This window comes from Varanus komodoensis, unplaced genomic scaffold, assembly GCF_004798865.1.
Source record: "Varanus komodoensis strain SLA01 unplaced genomic scaffold, ASM479886v1 scaffold34_1, whole genome shotgun sequence".
Classification (NCBI taxonomy): Eukaryota; Metazoa; Chordata; class Lepidosauria; order Squamata; family Varanidae; genus Varanus; species Varanus komodoensis.
In genome coordinates, this window is record NW_025335854.1 from 7,144,854 (window position 1) to 7,164,472 (window position 19,619).

The 19,619-nt window shown below is 41.7% G+C and overlaps 1 protein-coding gene across 10 annotated transcripts in view; it reads right to left on the reverse strand.

The window, feature by feature from the left end:
- Nucleotides 1-19,619, reverse strand: part of CEP350 (centrosomal protein 350) — a 77,051-nt gene that overhangs the window by 42,109 nt on the left and 15,323 nt on the right. For 7 of the 10 annotated variants that reach the window (XM_044439213.1, XM_044439214.1, XM_044439219.1 and 4 more), the window contains exons 2-18: nt 18,751-18,836; nt 18,101-18,144; nt 16,722-16,836; nt 14,080-14,203; nt 12,806-13,413; nt 12,007-12,120; nt 11,528-11,647; nt 10,511-10,657; nt 8,703-9,346; nt 7,370-7,491; nt 5,711-6,705; nt 4,847-5,000; nt 3,814-3,968; nt 2,265-2,451; nt 1,452-1,657; nt 1,184-1,347; nt 198-308 (exon numbers count right to left, since the gene is read on the reverse strand). In XM_044439213.1, the coding sequence (XP_044295148.1) occupies nt 198-308; nt 1,184-1,347; nt 1,452-1,657; nt 2,265-2,451; nt 3,814-3,968; nt 4,847-5,000; nt 5,711-6,705; nt 7,370-7,491; nt 8,703-9,346; nt 10,511-10,657; nt 11,528-11,647; nt 12,007-12,120; nt 12,806-13,413; nt 14,080-14,203; nt 16,722-16,836; nt 18,101-18,144; nt 18,751-18,823 (4,083 nt within the window). In that variant the 5' untranslated portion in view covers nt 18,824-18,836. The remainder of the gene's footprint in view (nt 1-197; nt 309-1,183; nt 1,348-1,451; nt 1,658-2,264; nt 2,452-3,813; nt 3,969-4,846; nt 5,001-5,710; nt 6,706-7,369; nt 7,492-8,702; nt 9,347-10,510; nt 10,658-11,527; nt 11,648-12,006; nt 12,121-12,805; nt 13,414-14,079; nt 14,204-16,721; nt 16,837-18,100; nt 18,145-18,750; nt 18,837-19,619) is intronic. The other 3 variants (XM_044439215.1, XM_044439220.1, XM_044439217.1) reach the window with 2 other exon arrangements.

Consider the following 19,619-nt stretch of genomic DNA (forward strand, 5'->3'; position numbering starts at 1 on the left):
TCCGAGTTCTTTAAAAAGAAAAAAGCAGGATATACAGCTCATACACACACACACACACACACATATATGACTTTCCTCTAAAATGGGTCAAACTCTTTTTGCTTCTTAACCTTCCCATTTGGGAGACTCAGACTCAAATTCATTCGTACCACTTTCTCCACAGGATACCTTTTCCTATTACTCGCAAGGCCACCTACCTGAGCTGCCTTCTGCCTTGCTTCTTCCAGCTGCCTCTGGCTTTCCAAGGCCTCTTGCTCTGCCTTGAGCCTCAGGAGAGCCAAGTTCCGCTCATGGCGCTGCTGTTGTGCCTGCAGAGTAAGCTTAGTTTAGTTTTAGCATTTCAATTTATATCCTGTCTTCTTGTTTAAAATTCATTCAAGGCCGTCACACTAATTTTCATCAGCTAAGGAAAAAAATTGCCTCAGTATCTGATTCCTAAATATTTAGACTCCCTTTTGCTTCACAGTTTTCATCTTGATCCCACCAAACATGATTTTAGACATAGAAACAGAGAAACAGAGCGAGTCAGAAGGGCCCTACTGGGCCATCTAGTCTGACCCCAGCTGCAGCCAGTTCCACTCATGACATCCCTACCATAAGCACGTCCAGCCTATCCTTGAACACCCTCACTAATGGGGCTTCAGCCAAGCCCATTCCATACCCTAGGGGTCCTAACTGTCAGGAGCTCCTATACAGAACAAGTAGAAGGCAGTGTGCAACAATTCAGTATTTTTCTCCTTAACTGATTTTCTGTGTGATGAAAAAAGGATTAAAGCCTCAGGGAAAAACATAGGAAGGCTATGAATGGAAGATGATAACATCTGGACATCTGTAAAATTCCATGAATGAGTCCTGGCAATGGTGTGATAACGGCCTCATCTGGAAACACTCCTACGTTGCTACAATAAAAGCAACATCACTACAATAAATAGCCCTATTATTGGGCTTTTAAATTATAGTCACAGGTATTTCTGAAAACTGTAGTTACATTAGATCCCAAATGTATCCCATCTGGAAAAAAGAAACTTCTAGTTTTGTGGCTTTAATAGGAATATGCCACTATTAATGCCACTGGATCTTCAGAAGAATGTTCTCCCAGTCCCGCCTCCTTCCCAGCTGAGATACTGCAGAGCAAGTGCAAACACCAGTAAAACCAGAAGCTAGAGGAACTTTCTCTGGTTACCTTAAGCATTTGAGCCAGTGAGACACTTTCTTGCTGTGCAAGCGATATACTCCGTATCCGTTCTACATCAGAGATCTGGCGCATAGACTCCTCAATGGCACTTAAGTAGTTAAGCTCTGCTGACATACGATGCTGGAGACCAGAAGGTGAGAATCGCATGGAACCTATAAAATAAGTACCCACTATTAGGTACCTAGATGCATGTACTCAAAGCACAGTTCTTAAAAGCTACCAAAATAATATTGTGCTCTGTTTTTGACTAGCTCACCACTCAGAGTGCCTACTCCCATCCTGCTGGTTCCAAGGTTCATATCAGAGAAAGCAGTACTTGGCTTGGGTCCAGGAGCTACAGTCACTGGAGAGCTTGGAGATGTGTTTTTTTCTGCTGTATTTACTACAGGTTCTGACTGTTTCTGTATGCTTGGAGACTGAGGTGAGCTTGCAGTCCTTGGAGATCTTAGTTTTTCTGGGAGACTAATAGAAAAATCAAACCAGAATTGAAACAACAGCTATTTTTCCAAGATGAAGTAGTCACACAGTAGTAGCTAAAACCCAGTTTGACAGTATGCTCCCTCTCACAATGCAAAGGCCTAGTAATATCTGAAATTACCCACAGAACGTAGGTTGCTGGGAACCCGAGAAGGGTTGCCATTTTATTTGTGGGGGGCCTCCCATAGGCAACTGCTTGACTACTACAGATGGGATAACCTTTGGTCTGATCCAGCACAGTTCTTACTTTACTGCATATGAATCAACCTCTTGCTTGTTCATTCAGTCTCTCTGTTCCTCCATTTACAGCTAACCACAGTGCCCTGTTTCCTCCAGCTGAGAAACTGTGATCACCAGCTTTGGAATTAGCCAGGATATTAAACCAAGATTTGAAAATGTACAACCTGGGCTTAAAATCCTGAGCCTGTTCTGAAGGCGGTAACCATGATTTCCCGGTACAGACAAAATGGAAAATTGTGGTTAGAATCTTCCTATCATGTACTTAGAACTATAAAGGTTCTTATATTATATACGAATTCAAGGGCAGACGTTCAAATGACTCAGCCCTGGTCCTATTAGTGGTCTGCTTTACCTCATCAGGGAGTGACCAGAAAGCTCTTCTAAAGTGCTGTCAGAATCTGGGTTCTGCTCTTCTCTGTTAAAGGCGCTGCTGTTAGGCAATGGGTTCTTTGCCTGTTGCTGTCCATAGTCTGCCTCTGGGGATGGTTTGCTTTCTTCCCACAAAGGTGCACTTGGAACTCCACTAAAAGATTCCAGCTCTGTAACACACAGGTTGGCCAAAGAGAGTTTAAAAACAAATTAAGAACAAAACCAAGAACAAGCAAAGCCTTTTCTCGCTTGACTACTAGACTGGATGTTTTTAAATTTCAGAAATATGTAGAAAGTTTCAACTGAGGATCAGGGCTTCAAACACAAAACTTCTTATGCAATTAGTTGCCTAACTCAGAGGGCTCAAATGCTGCATTGTCCAAACTCAGACAGCATCCTACAGGAGTGCTTAATTTGCTGTAATAAGCCACTCTTGATAACCCGTGGTTTGGTTGAGGGGTTGTTCAGCCCACCATGAACCTGGGAAAGCAATTTAATTGTGAGTTGCAGAGATCAGCTGGAGAATCACTCAGCCAGAAAAGCAAAGCGTCCTGCTGGCTCTTTGCAGTCTCGCCCATGCTACTCCTACTGACAGCCTCTCCATGGGTGATCAAGTGGCATTTTGCAGCGATTGCCTTTTTTCCCAGATCAAGATAACTTGTGCAGTTGGTCTTTAACCATTAAAGCCCTAATCAATCTGTGAACAGGGCATCTTAAAAACAATCTCTTCTTGCATAGACCTACTCACACACTCAGAGTCAATGTCAGAGATACTGCTCCATGATTCCTCTTTCATAAAAATGAGGCAGGTGGACATGTAAGAGGTTTTCTAGGCCAGGGTCCCAAAAACCTAGTAATGGAATACTGAATGTCTGTGTTGGAGTCATAACTTGCTGCTTTTGGCAAAAAGTGAAGATCTGTTTGTAAAGACCTTCAAAATACGTTAATATTATAATGCTGCTAGAAAATAGCATTAAAATATTTAAATATAAAAATAAACTATCTTGTTTGATGTTTTTAAAAAGTTTGTAGTGGCTTTGAGAATTCCTTAATATTGAAAAGCAGGGTATGAAGTATCATAAATTAAAGTAAAAAACCTCTAACCATTATTTAAGGTAAGGCTATGCTTTTTTCTCCCCTTTCTCTACTTTAAAAAAAGCTGAAACATTACACAATGTCTGGAAGACATCGAGAATGTTCAACAACTGTTGCATTGTTTCAAGAATGTCTCTTTTTGAAATAGCATTTTTCAGCATACTTTGGATTTTCCCAGTATGAAATATAAACACATACACATACACCCCTTGCCTGTGAACATCTTGCTATGATGTCACTCAAGACTATTCTAAGAAGCAACAGTCCTTTATCACCATCTACGGGTTATTGTTGAAGAAAGAAAGTACGAGGGACTTCACCATAGTAATTTGTAAGGCTCTGGAGGAGTTTCACAGCAACATCCCTCTGAAAGGCACACCCACTCAGCAAAGATATATGCTTGCACTAGCACAAACTATTTACAAAATGACACTTACTTTCCTTTTCCCCCCTTTTTTTAGAAGATGCAGATGAACGAGAAGAACTTGCTGATGGTGGCCCTGAAGAATAGTGGGTAAAGTCTACTGCTTGGAATTCATAAGGTGACTTCCTGCTGGCTAGCTCTTCTTTTAGGCTGGGGCTGCTGCTGTTGCTGCCAAGATAGATAGGAAACTGAAATACAGCTAATATTTCTCAATTACACAAATGCATATCACAGTGAAACCACCTTGCAAATTAACCATGACAACTCTTTTAGAAATTAATATTTTATATGCTTTATAAAACCATAGGAAGGACAAGATCAGGACTTTTAACTGCTTTTAAAAATAGCTGAGTTTTAGAGCACACTGGGAACTATAAAAGATACACATCTGGGCTGGAGCTTTAATCTGTAATGGATTATGCAGTAGCTGATTAATCTATGAGAACTCTTAGAAACAAATTTATTTATGGTTGTTATGAGAAATTAAATCACAAATGATTCCTCCTCCTAACAATGTAACAGCATCAAGGGGTTTTAAAATTCCGAAAGCCTCAAATATCCTCAAATTGATGCATCTCTTGAACTTCAGTAACATGCACACTGATTCAAATCACTTATATTGCAATCTTATAAATGACTACTTAGAAGTAAGCCCCACTGAATTTAATGAGATTTACTCCCAGGTAATTACTTATAGGATTGCAAGAACGATGTCTTAAAAGGTGAGTAATTAAATAATTGGCATTCCTAATTTCAAACCTTTTGGCAAATGTTTAGGAAACTCAGCAATATTTACAATAATTCTGAATGTGAGAATTTTGGTTTTTCAAAGGCAACTGTGTTAAACACCATTACACCACAAATGAAAAGTATCAGGTTTGCACTGGAAAGCTGTTTTAAACACATGCACTTGCATCTGTGCCACAATGTACTCTTCTATAAGGAAACATTTCTCCCATTAATGAACAAAATCAACCCTGCAGCATATGACCAAATGTTTTTCAGCACAGAGGAATTTTTCCCTTCATTTGTAAGTTCACAGGTACCTGGGCTCAGGAGCAGTTTTTTTGTCTGTTGCAGTTCCACTTCCCTGAGATGAGATGAAGTCATCTTCATAAGAAACAATGCCAGCTGAGGGACTCATAACTGGAAGCAAAGGTCGTTGAGTTGTCAAGCCTTGTCCTGACCATTCTTCAAATCCTGTAAAAAGTGGTCATGTAATCTGAATTTCAGCAGGATCTACTAATCCCAGCAAAAGCTCAGCCAAAAGTATGCCACACAGAGATCCCAAAGCTATTAAAACTGGAACTCCAGAGTAAAGTGGTAGGTGCCAACTTTTCCAAAAGAGACACTATTTATCAACTAATATTGGTGTCACTCAAACTAAGTTGGAGGTTTATTGCATCATGAAAAGAGCTAAATCTCAGGAATTCAAGTAAATATCATGAGCAAGGAGTCTATATCCTCAAGGAGTACAACCCAGAACCTTTCAATCGCCCCTCTTTTAGAGAGCAGACAAGGTCCAATCAACATCATCCTCTACATAGGGTTAGGCTACCCTGCCTTCCCAGAGTAAAATGGAAAAGCGAAGCAACCACTCAGCCTCCAAACTGCCAATGAGGAGATCCTCAATGTGTAACAAATGCTAGAAAAACAATGAACAGTCAGCCATAAATGCAGGACAGGGAGGATGTGCCCCAAGAATCACTGGCTGACCAAAAGAACTTTGCACAAGTTCTGTCATACTGACACAAGGCAGGGCCATTCTGGAATGGCAGGGTAGCCTTGTCCTCTGGAGAAGATCAAGCTGATGGGACCCTGCCTGCCATTCACAGGCAGGACCAAAGCAAACATTCTGAGGTACCTTCCAGAGGACACAGGAGTTAGCAATAAATCATCCATTTCCTTACCTTTTCCATAAAGTTGGTATGATTTTGTAAAAATGTTGATGACACTGTGTGGACTTCCCTTGCACAGGTCTTCCCATGGCTTTGGAGCAGTCCTTATCTGTGTGAAAATAGGCAAGAACTTCTCTGCCTCTTTCTGGAATTCTTTGATGGGCTCACAGATTGTTTTATTTGCGACGCAGAACTCTTTTTCCTTAAATACTTCGACCATCTTCAAAGGTGGGTACTCATGCCTTTCTTCTTCCTCTTCAGACAAAAGGCCATCACTGAGTGGCCCCTCACTGATTGAACCTACACTGCCATTCTGAAGAAATGCAGCTCTGCTTTCTCCGACAGGGGAACCAGTTTGCTTCTTGGTCAGGTTTCCTGGCATGCCTTCAGGTCTGTGGCTGCCTGGAAGGCTGATAGCAGCAGTATGAGGGCTGAGAGAATCTGGGAGCTTTTTAAACTCACTAAGATTTCCCACTCCAGGAAGGCTGTCATCAAAGCTGGTGTGAGAGATGCAGGTACCCAGCATCTTCTGAAGCCTGGCTGAAAAGACGTCATCTTCTCTCACTGGGGAGCTGCAGGCCTTTGCCCAATTACCATCACCCTGGTCTCCTTGCAATAAGTTATGCTCAGAATTCCACAGTGCACCATGGTTAATACCAGCTCCAGCTAACTTCTTGGCCTCACTTTCAATTCTGCTGGACAGAGAGGCTGCTGTTGCTTTCAGGGCTTCAATACGGTCCAATTTACTTTTGTACTGATTAATGGTGGGCTGTACAGCAGATGTGATAAATGACTGAGATGCCAGAGGCATGGAACCCGCAGCAGTGCTGTGGCTCTTCCTGGTTGATAATACAGAGTCAAAGTCTGTTTGCAAGACACCCATGTGATCCAGGGACAAGAGTTGGGAGAAGAGGCCTCCATTCATGACAGAAGGCTGTGAAGAAGGAAGCTGGGCTTTCGAACCTAGCCGATCTGGCTGAATCCATAAAGGCTCCAACATGTTATTCCTGGTGGGGAGAAACATTGAATTCTCATTAAGTTTACAAGCACAGAGTATGGGAGACTATGAATCTGACTGAGAACAGGATGCATATGTACTGGGATATACCTCTTGAGTATGCCCCAGTCCAACCCCTTGAGCTCCCCCTCAAAACCCCCATTTTAGTGGGATCCAGAGTTAGACAGTCAACTCAGGTTCCCATCAAAAAGGGGAAGGGTATGAAGGGTTTAGGGAAAGGAGGAAAGATAGTGCCTGTGGGGAGCTAAAGGGCACAGGACCTCAAAAGGTGAGGATTGTGCTGAGACAGGGACAAATCACCCCAAATACCCCCCTTCAGCAGAAAATCCCTTGCTGCTTGGGTTTCTCTCGCTCCTTTGGCTTTTCTGACCTGGTCTGCCTGTGAGTGAGCAGCGGGAAGATTCCCTTGCCTTTGCAGGGCACTTTACAGTAGACGGATTTGCTGCCACTTATTGTATGAGATTCTCCAGATACAGAATTCTTAAGTGCCAAATCTTAAACATGCCAATGAATTTAGGAAGACAGATTTAAAATCTTCCACTGGTATACAGATGATGTTGCGAAGCCTATACATAGTTGTGACGGCTATGTTGTGAGGTCACTGTTCTTCCTGGCAGGTTACTAAGACCCCCAAGTACACCCCAGTTCATTACCCGAGAAGAGGATGAGGAGGTTCAGAGAGGGACATATCGCTGCTGGAAGATGCACTGGGTGGACGTTCCTGCACTTTGTTCTCTTTGTCAGATTCACCAGATGGCTGATATCCAGGCTTGAACTGGGAAGACAAATGAAATTGTTTTATAAAAGACCTACTATTAACAGACAAGAAGAAACTCTTAAAAACATAACCAATTCCAACTAGCTAAGCCAACCACAGGCCTTGGTTTGGCAAGCATAGTAAAACAGGCTAAAGAAGAGCGGCCTTTATTTGGAAAATGTGCTGCACTTTCCCATTAAACATAATGCCATGAATCCCAACTACTGCAAATGGAAGGGTGTTCCTGCAAGCGGACTTCCTACCTCTTCCTGAAAAGCCTACCTGGAAGGTCAGGCAACCTTCTAGAACTGCACTGGATGCTGGTAGTGCTCCAAATCAGGCACACTTTCCATGAGTTGGAGTAAATTTGTGCAAGGTATCCGTGCAATATCTGAAGCAATCCCCCTTCCCTCAACAGCCCCCACACTTACGTATTTGTGTGGAAGTGGGTCAATCCTTTCCTACCTCCTTCTGAAATCCTTTAAAGGGCTCACAGGTAGTTTTATTCGCAACACAGAAATACTTTTTCTTCAGCAATGTTGTATCTAAAGGTGGGAATTCATTCAGGTGGGTAGAACATGCTGTTCGGCAGAATCCCCTGGCCTTCAGAGTGGCCTTCTAGGCAGAGTTTGGAGGACTGGACTAAGGACAAAAGTTCCCTTGTGCAACCTGCCTTTCGTTTGCGCTACTTAGATTCCAACTTTGCCATAAACAAAAAGTCAAGTAAACAAAAGTTATTAAAGGAACCTCCACCTAGAAATCCCATAGCGCCATGCTTTTTTGGATTTTACTACATTTATATCCTGCCCTTTCCCAAGGAGCTCAGGATGCCATAAGTGGTTCTTCCCCCACATTTTATCCTTGCAACAACCCCAGAAAGTGTATTCAGCTGCAATATTTTGACTGGGTCAGCATCATCCAGTGAACTGGACAGTCAAGTGGGGATTTGACTTTGAGTCACCCCACTTCTTGAGCTTCTAATCAAACCCTCCAATCACTCTACCTGACCATTTCACACAGCAACCAGAGGCAACTCTTCTCAATATTCTACCCATAGTTTACAGAGATACATTTCAGTTTTGATGTTACTAAGCAGGTGCAAAAATTACTATATGTTATTTTCTTCTAGTAATTCTTAACAGATTTTTTTCCAAAAATGAACATGGGAAGAAGCTTTCAATCAGCCAGGAAGTACCCCACCCACTCTTTCAAAATAGTTGCATGTGTACCTCCTGCACAGGGGGCTTTGGCTCCTCCAGCAAGGTTCGTTCCAGTAACAGTTTAGAATAAGTTGCTTGCAATTGTTTTGTGGCTGACTCAGGAGCTGGAGTGCTCTTTGCCTTATGAGCAAGAGCTTCTCTCTGTTTCTTGTAAAGTTCCTGAAGTCTTTTATTCTTTTGTTCTGTTGCCTCTTTCTGTGCTTTCTTCTCTTCATTTTGCCTCTTCTTCCTTTCCTCTTGTTGTCTAGCAATATACTGGCGGACTTCATCAGTATCATAATGCCGTTTCTTAGATGTGACTTGAGGCTCTTCATTGGCAGAAAGCCCATCCGGTTTTCTTTTGGTTGGGCTATGGCTCCTGGTAAAAGCAGAAGTTGCTAATTTTGGCTGCTGGCTTTCTTCATTCCTTTCTTGCACTGTACCCTGAGAGACAGAGTCCAGTTGCAGGTCATCAAGAATTCCACGGATCTCCACTGGCAAGAAATCCTTATTTACATGGTCTTCTCCCAGTTTTGCATCCTGAACAGTAGAATCCTTCTTCTTTGTGTTATTCTCTACTCTTACTTTACTCCGTGATCGTTCAGGACTTCTTGCAATAGTTTTAATGGTGACATCCAATTTGAAATCAGATTCTGCCTTTCCAGTGTGGGATCCTAGAAAGTGGGAAACATAAACACATCATATATTCATGGATGCTATGTAGGGCAGGCATGTTAGCAATAGCACTTTGTTTTAAACCAATCACACTGACATATATAAGAGGTGAAAACATTTAACTACATTACGTTTAACTACCCTAAGGTTCCAGACAGAAAAATGTAATTTGGGAAATGCAAGTGACCAGTTAACAGAACAGGGGAGCAAGTTATGGATGGAAAGCATATGGGCTCTACAACTATGGAGATGGGCCATTAAAGATTACCACTATGCATAAAAAAGTAACACTGGACCACCCTGGTTATCCTGCTTAAAGCCACGACAGAGGTTTGGGCATTTGTAGTGTAAAATGATTCTGAACCAAGCATGAGTTCATACCACAGAGGTCTCCAATGTGGCAGCTCTTCATAAATACAAAGCAGGAGACTTAGTCCTTCCACGGAAACTAGACCAAGCATCATCAAGGGTCTCAACAGTCTTTGTGGGACAAGATTGTGTTAGCAGAATGCCAGGCAGAATGCAATTAAAGGGTGGAACTGGACATCATACCGACCCAAAAATTCTGATAAGTCCAGGCCAAGGAAGAAGAAGTTGAAAATTATCTAACTGGATTTCCAAAAGGCAATATAATTAAGTTTTATGCTCTCATGAGAGAGTTACTTTGATCTCTTTGGTTGCAGTCCCTGGGGTGAAAAAGCAAGTCTAGTTCAGTTATAGTGCCTTATGTCCTTAGGCTGTTTTACTTATTAGAAATAAACTGAGCAGCTTAATCCAGGCAAGGTCCCAATTCCATTATCCTATCACAATTAGAGCTGCATGCGACTTGCTGCACAGAAACTCCTCTGTCCCTCAGGGTGGATGGGGAACTTAGTCCCATCAGTGTAATCTTCCAATAGGCAACTGAAAGATAACTGTGATGCAGCATTATTTCCTTAGCACATCATATGCAGAGAGAGTTCATCTGATGCCACAGTGTTAAATGAGGCTGGAACTGAGAATGGTTTCACTGCTGTTAATTGGCAGGTTTCTCTAACAAAGAAAACTGCAAGCAACTGGATAAGACACTTTCTGTGGCACAAGGAGACTTTCTGCACTCACCTGAGCAGCACCTCTTAAAAATTACAGTAGAAAACAGTGATGCAATACAGAATTCAGCTCACCAGGTTTAGTGGCCCGATCCTTCCCTATTCTGTCACTAGATACTGGCTGCTTGTCCTGCTGCTCTACTTTAGGTGTGGGACCCAGTAGTTTCTTTGCCAGTCTTTGTCCATCCCGCCAGGAAGATGTACTTATTGCATTGGTATAACCTAAGCAAGGAACCAAAGAGAATAGAACACAGGATAATTTTTCAATACTTCTCGGAAAAAATAGTTATTGATGACAAAATTCAGGGAAGAACAAAGGTTGTTTAAAGAAAACATCACCGACAGCAGAGGGTTGCTTCCTAAAGGGCCAGCCCTCTCATTAAGCAAAACAAGGCTGCCTCATTAGCTGACAGATGCTGGGCACTGTGGCACGGCAGCATTTCCTCAGCTGGTCCTCCAGCCCCCGCTTCCGGCAGTCTTACCAAACTGTGGCAGCTCAGGACCAGCTCAGCATTCCAGCAGGTATCAGACATGAGCACACGCTGCTCCTCTGGTACCTGTTGGTGCCACTGCTTCAATACAGGCCAAGGAAGCTGGCTGAGCAGGCAAGTGAGCAGACTCTAGCAGAAGCGGTGCAAAACAACCAGGAAGTGTTGAAGGACTTAGCAGCGTGCACCTGTTAACTGTTTTATTTCACTTGTACTTTATTTCTTTTTCTTGCTTTAAATATTGTTCGGGATTTCTGTTTTTATAATATTGTTAGCAGCCCTGTGCAAAGGTTTTCTAACACACGGAGTAAGCATTTATAAAATAAATATATGGGAGCATTATCTTGTCCTTCATCTTAGGCAGAAAATGTGCTGGCCTTAGTGTAGGATAAGGAAGGAAAGGAAATTAAACTCTACTCTATTTCATGTAGGAGTGGGCTCTCCAGATGGCCTACAACTCCCATGATCCCTCACTGTTGGTTATGAGGCTAGGACTGAGGACAGCTGCAGGCCAAACATCTGGAAGGCCACAAGTTATTTACTCTTCCTTAAAGTGCACAGGCCAACATTTATATGTAAAGGTTAGACTTAAATTCTCCTGCACCTGGTTTGGAATCAGGATTCGGAAGATGTGCCACTTTCTGAATTTTGCGCACTGTTCTAACTGCTTTTCTCTCCTTGGTTTTTGCAGGAGGTGCCTCTTTCCAATCTTTCATATCTTCTTCTGAAAAACAGTGAGAGACCCATTAGCATAGCTAGAAGAATGGTGCATTATAACCAAGGCACACCTACTATCTACTCTAGACTATCAGAACTATAGCAGCATGCCTTCCTAAACAAGACGAAATTTCTGTAGCTTGTTAGAACTGTAACACACATCATCATGCACTGAAGCCAGAAACCTTGAGCATGAGACGTGAAGCTTGATGTCCATGATCATTCTGGGCATTTAATTTATAGGAAGTCTAAGAAATAGAGCTGTGCATTGTCATCTGTCAATTTACATGTTACTTAAGTCTGTTAGACATGTCACAGAACTTTGCTTTGCATATGGATATTATTAAGATTAGGCTTAGTACTCACCTGCTAACTGGAGTTCCAAGTCTCGACATAACTCTCTGCTGAGATTGAGAAATTCCTCTTCCCGCCACACCTTTCCATCGGGAGTACGAATCTTAGCTTCCGATGAATTGAAACCTAACATTGAACAAACAGCTATAGTTGGGAGAGTTTACAGAACTAATAGGTTTTAAGCATCTGTTATATTTGTTACCTAAAGATACTCAGATTCTGTACCTGCACTATATAAAACAGATGAGCTGAGCGATGTTTATGATTACCAGAAAAATAATATAATGTGAAATTACTAGAAACAAAAACAAACAGCTTCCTGAATTGCAAAGGGAGGCAAAAGCAGTGCAATGTCATAATACAAAGATATATATGACTGGCCAACGTCTGCAGACATGTGGAAAAGGAGACCTTATCTTGGGCATTGACTGGACATAGGTGGCCACTAATTTCAACATCTGCTGTAACAGAAAAGTGTCTTAGTAAAATATGCTGGTGCCATGAGTCAACAAAGACAAAGAACCCCAAAGAACTAAACTCAATTATTTTTGAAAAGAGAGTCTCACAATCTAAACCTTGTTGATTGATCCTTAATCAAATATAACCAAGTGAACAACAACAAAAAAGCAACATAGAAAATCCAAATGCATTCTTTGGATGCTCAGAAACGAATGAAAACTTCATTGGTTTAGAATGTTTCAGTCTTAGGTGGGCACGTTACCAATCCCAAGAACTGTAATAGAAATCACAGCTTTCACGAGTGAAACGAAGATGTTTCTCGGCAAACAGATTCAGTTCAGGAACAATATACCTTTATAAGAAGGACCAGGAGGTGCAGTTGCCACTTTTCTGACTTTAGGAGTCACTGCATTCTCAGGAGCTGCAACAAGAATGGGATGATCTGCATATTCCAGACGATGCCCTCTGCTACTTAGTTCTTCTGGATATTCCCACTGCTTCCTGATTCGTTCTTTCAGCTTTTCCAGTTTAGCATCATGCTGACGATTCCTCAAGATATCTAGTCTGTGGGCACTGGAAGTACTGGCAGAAGAAGCCGAAGATTCTACCAACTGTAACTCTTTTAGTTCAGTATCCTGTGTTGTGGTGCTCAGAGATGTTTTAATGTACTCATCTCCTCTGGATCCCTCAGTCTTTTCCTCCTCTGATCTTGTAGGAGTTACAGCTTCAAAGAAAACATCAGAACTTTGCAAGGCATCAATCGCCGGTCGGTCATTCAAGTATCGAACAACAGTTTCATCAGCAGAAGATGGGCTTTTGAAATCTCTGCTCTGCTCACCTTTTCCATAGGCCATGGAGCTCATTCCTTCAGTCTTCTTTATGCTCCCTGCATCTTTAAGTTTTAAACATCTAGATTCCGGTTGGCAAGAGGTTTTGTATGATGGGGACCATGCAGCATCTCTAACAGAAGCACATTAGAAATAAAGGTGGGGAGAAGTAAATAACTCTAAACAACATACATTAGACAAAAAAATAGATGTTATATTGAATTTCTCTTAGGTGGAGCAGTTTTCACTGAAAAATTATTAATAGTTCTCAAATTACTCCTTATTTTTATTTAATTTCTTATAATATGGCTTTTAACTTCAACATAAAGTTACTCTTCAGAGTAAAGCATATGTATAATACTTCCTTTAAGAGGAAACCATTCCTGAAAGGATTTACAAAGGGGTGGGAAATAAGTGATTAGGAAATGTTCCCCCAAGCACTGATATTTACATTCAGTGGTGACCTGGCACATCTAAGGCTCATCCAGGACTATTTTACCCACAAGATACCACTGCATATCCAACCCCTGCTCTCGTCTGCATGTTATGCAAACCCCACAAAGGTAGTTTATGAAACTCTCCCATATTCTAGGGTTATAGGAGGATGGTTCAACCCCGACATTGCCCTGATCACTGGGTTCACGCAACATGCCAAACTAGAAATGAAAAATGATAGCATGCACTGCATCCTCACCATGGATTCAACCATCCACAGAGGGCTGTCACGTCATGCAAGCTGACTGGTTGGGTAGCGCTGCCCAATAACAAAGGCAGAGCACTAATTTGCTTTCAAACTGACCTGAAAGAAACCAGAGGCTCGCAAAATTCAACGTGTCCACTCTTTCTTACGTTGCTATCCAAAGTGGTAACACGAAGAGGGCAGCGGGGAGACCTCTCCTTCTTTTGACTGGAAGACCTGGAGGCTGAAGCAAAAACGAAAGAATCATTGAGGCACCCCTGGGGGTTCACGAAGCCCTTAAGAAGAGAAATTCATCTGAACTGTTAAATTAAATCCCGTCCAGGTTTTTACCTGAACATAGGAGGCCTAAAAGTGAGTTTCACAGTGGGTGGCCCCACCTCCTACGTCTCCCGCTCTCGTGCCCCACCACCTCTAAGTTCAGACATTGAAAGAAAATTCTACTTGCATTCACTTGAATGCCAGAAGAACTCTCCACACAATCACAGACATCTTACCAGTGTTCCCAGTAACCACAGAGTTGTACTCGCATTCAAGCAAATGCAAGCAGAGGTCCTTTTCAGTTCTTGCCAATTCAGTACAGCAAGATAAGAACTGGGAGGGCAGGAAATACCCAGTGCACATAGCCCCATTGCTCTACCCACTTGAAATCTTCATATGTTCAAGTATTCAGGCAGTTTCAAGCTTCCAGGAAAGATAGCAATATGGAGCAAGTAACACACTGGTGTTTAATATCGATAAAACATTAGAAGCATAAAATAAATATATACAATCCAAACAAACAAGTTTATTTTGTATTATAATTCTGACTTAAAGATCCACACCCTACCATTTTGATATTCTGAACAAATTATGACCAGTAGAACTCTGTGAGAAGAGCAAAAGAGAAATATATTTTCCTTGTACAAACATTTCTCAAGAAATTGCTTTAGGCCAATATTATCCCTTTAATTTTATGGACCACAAATAACATTTCTAAATTAAGGTCAATTCTCCACTTTACTACACAATATAACAAACAATAAGGTCAGTCTTTTTTACTGGAACAGGATTAATTGTTACATGTCTAAATTGCAGCACAGCTTCCACTAAACCCATGGAAAAATTCGCACTATGTGGCTTACTACAGGGAGCTATTTAGAGCACAATCCAATGCATGTTAAGCAGAAAAAACTCCTACAACTCCCAACAATCCTCAGCTAGTGATGGCTGCAAATGATGCAAGCTGTGGGGCTTTCTCTGTCTAAGCATGCATAGAAATGTGCCCTAAGAAAATTGCTTTAAAGGTCATTATACATTTCCAAAACTGGTATAAATATATGGAAGACTCTACAAACAGAAGCAAAGATATGAGTCAAGCTAATGGAAACTAAGTTCATTGCTCAGTAGAAAAAAACTTAGTTCAACAATTTCAAATTATAATGTTGCTAATATAGAAGAGTGGAACAGTGACTTTTTCTGCTCAAATGCTGAGTACCCATCTAGGAAAAGTGTACGGGCTGTATTTTATTTGCAGACAGAGCCAAAGGCAAGGTGAGCAGGGCCAAAATGTGATTCTTACTGATGTCATGCCTACTCACAAATAAGCAGGACAAGCTTCTGTATGCCTACTCAGAAATAAGTAGGCCTAAATCACTGAGCAACTTCCTCCCCAGGCCATCCCTGTGTACCTTGAAAGCAGCTGCCTGCCGGCTGGGATGAAAGAAACAAAGAGGGTCCCCCAAAATGCAGACCACCTCAAGAAAGGATCTTGTGAAAGCAGTGTAGCAGTGGTAGCACCATGCCTTCATTGCCAGTTATGTGTTGCCAGGCAACATGCCCCTAATGTTGCTCATAGCAATTACTAAGGTTCTTTTTCTTCTTAAAAGGCCAGTGTTGGGGAGTGGGCTTTCAAGCAGGGAACTATTTACAGCTTGCACAGGAAAGCCGGGAAAGACTCAACAGTGCTCCCAGGCTATGAGCAAGGGAGTAAGGCCATCACTGGCGAGTCCCATCAGCCCCACCTTAGCCTATGAAAAGGGTCAGGAAGCCATCAATAAGGGCACCTGCCTTAAGCCACTTGGCTGGCTCTGAACAAAGCCAAATGGTGGCTGGCTATGTATGTCTGTGCGTGCAGCTCATCCATCTGCTTGCTCCATGCTCTCAATTCCCCCACAGCGGCTAAAAAAGGAGGGGACAGGTGTTTCTATTCACTTTGCAGGAGGTCTGTTATTTCTCTTTCGATGTTCAGAGAAGTAACATTTTCACTCCACAGTAAATATGGAGGAACCAAGCATGAGGGGAGGTCGAGTTTCCTCCATCTGCTTGGTTATCTGACAACAAATTCATACAAGTTCCCCAAATGACCTCTACGCTTAGCCCCTTGCAGTGCTTTTAGACATCGGTCAACACCTTTACAGGAATCTCAAGAAACAGTACTTTCTCACTGCCCAGTGTTTAGACCTCTTACCAGGTACTTTGACACATGACAGGAGGTTTGTTTGTTAGGCCAGATCTTCCAGTGTTCCCATTACCAAATGCGTGCACTGTGTGTGGCAGGCATCCCAGTGCAGGGTAGTGTCCAACATTAGCCCTATGCAGACCACATCCATGAAAATGAATGAGACCTAAGCCAGTCATGAAGAACTTTAGTCCCATTCATTTCAAGGACTCTACTTTATGTAGGGCGAACATGGGATACTATCCTCAGTGTTGAGCACCCATGAGTTCATTTGTGGAAAGGCACTTCTATTCTCAATACATACCTTTCCTACTTATTTTCCTGGTAGTACCAGCAGATGGCTTCTTGCTGTCCATGACAGAATCCAACACAGCGGTGCTGGTAGGAGCGACTTCCAGTTTGTTCTCAATGTGCTGCAACTAGACAGACAAGACAATGGCATATTTAAAATCAGCTGTTGGGTGCCTAGAGCTGTGTATGCAGCAATGCCATCAACTGTGCATGAAGAACACCATCTTCACTTTTTCTCATGGAAGACAAACATCTTCAATGGGCAAGTCTGTACAACACAACAACCCAATCTGCCAATAAGTTATGTAGTGTGATTGGTATGTAGAATAATCCACAGTACACCCAACGACTGATTTGGTTTATTGTGGGTTGTCTCCTCACAGGTATCCCAGGGGACCTGGCTGCTAAAGCCATCTCATCTCCAGTCTTTCCAGTCACTATTCTTTTTTCTTTTAGCAAACTCTTTGCAATATTTGACAATGGCAATGCCCATCACTGGTTTACCACCTTTTAAAATTATTTGCTAAGCATCAGAACTGTTTGCAAATATTTTAATACATCATCATCATCATCATTGGCAGCAATACAAACATGTGATGGTACGAACTTGCAAGTGGCCAAAATGAAAAAATTTGCCTGCTCGGTGTTGTTAAAATGCATGGATCAACTGCAGACACTGATCAAACAAGATTGCAAACAGCTTCTTCTGCTACTTTGTTTCTTGGTGGATAGTTGTCAAACATGGAGCTATCAAGTGAAAAGCAAAGCCCCCAAAAGATCTCTGCAGAATTGGGGTGGCTAGCATATCATTTCCTTCATAGCAAGATCCTTTAGTGTAAACCTGGTAGTTCTCAGGGTCCTCCACCTTTTCCTGAGAATCTGAGTGCTTGGGAAAGGAGAAAAGTGCATCACGCACCATTTACAAGAAAAGGAGTATTGCCAGCTGTCAGAAGACAGTTTTCTTTTAAAACAGGGTTTTTACAGGGCTAAAGGAGGCTTTCTGACAGAGAAATATGCAGCCATGAAAGCTGAGACTGAACCAATGATGAATGCTCGAATATTGATGGAGCCACTGTCACCGACAGTGGCCCAGGTAAGCTTGTCAAGAGGAGAAAGTGGTTTTCCCCCTCTTGCCAAGCGGTTTGCTTGTTGCTTCCCACAACCCATGTTGGAGTCAGTTGCCTCAGTTTAGATGACATGACAACCCACTGGTTGAGGAAAACATGGGTTGTCTGAGTGGCTTATTGTCTAATATAAGGCACCCTGTGATAGTACTCCAGGTTCACACAACACAGTATCACACTTTTTAATATGTTCAGAATTATGAAAAAGAGTTAGGTCCAAAATGGCTCTATTGGCTTTCGCCCATTTCAGTACTAAAAGAATACTTACCGCTGCCTTAGTCTGTGAAAAAGCATCCCATGCTGTGGTTAAGTCTGTACAAAGAATTCAAAGCAAATTCCTATCAGTTCAACCTTCACCTCCATGTCAAATATTTTGCAAGGCTTAATAATTTTAAATTGTTATCTCCTAGTTATTGCATTTTTCTCTGCATGCATAATTATTTGACACTCACTATACAGAAACAAGTGCATCCATTTGGCAGGAACTAGGAAGCATACAGAAATGCATTCTTTAATTTTTTATTTGAAAAGGGCTGATTATATTCTCTTCTAACTAACTGCAATGATGCTTACTGCACAGGAGAACTTATTAGACAGAATAAGGAGTTTCTTAATCTTAACAATTCAGTAACATTATACAAAGATGCAAATGAAGAGTGCTTTAACACTGTTTAATTCAATCTTTACTGAAATTTTGAAAGTGGCAACCTGAATGTGAATCAACAAACGCTGGGAGCAAAAGAAGAACATCAACATTCTGTGGTCTGAATCATGTACCATTTTTATTCCAAGATGGATTTGGAAGTCACCACTGCACATACGGCAAAGTGCACAGTGTAAGCACATGCTGCCAATTTTTAAACAAACACTTGAGAAAACTACTGGCACAAAGTTAGGCAATAACAAATAAACCCAAACCTCGGATGGAATCCCTGTTCTGGGAGGACCTTGGATTTTGCAAAGGCATCTCATTTGGTTTGTTGCTCCACATCCTGTCACTTCACCTACAGCACAAACAGAAACATTCACTGAAAGGGTGGGAGTTAAAGAAAATAAAAGCACATAAACAAACTCAGGGAGTAAAAAGTGTATTTTTACCTTTATGAGTGCAGAAAGCTAGATCTCAATCTATAAGTTATGTTCTATCAAGCCAAGTTCAAGACAGTAATGAAAGAATATAAGTAATGTCATGCTACCAAGATCTATTTGGTCAAAAGGTCTAGCTGCCTTTATAAATAAACATTCCATTTTGGTAAGATGGCTCAGCCATGGCTACCTCTATTCTCCATAAATGCAAACTTTTTATAAGCAACAGTGCCTGAAGGATCAGATCCCACAGCCTCCAATTCACATGGAAATCTTCTTTCAAAACTATGCTATTACTCCAAAGCACCCTAAAAATAAATCTGCAACTAGATTTCAAGTTTACCCATCTGATTTTCTGATATGCTTTCTTTACTGATCGGTGATTTGAATGATGTAAGTGGATAGAATGTTCCAATTTTGTCTCAGGATCCAAAATACTGAGGGATGATTTGGTAGGAAGGGAATAAGTGTTTTGTTACCAATTTTGATTGTATTAAATTATGTTGATTCTTAATACCTGATTCTGAAATCATACAGCCAATAAGCTATATGTGAGCTGTATAACCAGTGTCAATGTCGCAGAGAACATACGGATAGCTTCCTTCCCCAGTGGCAAGATATACTGAGCACGTAAACCAGGCAAGGTGAGTACTAGTGTATAAAATTATAAACGCAGAGAAAGCAGATAGGGAGATTTTTTT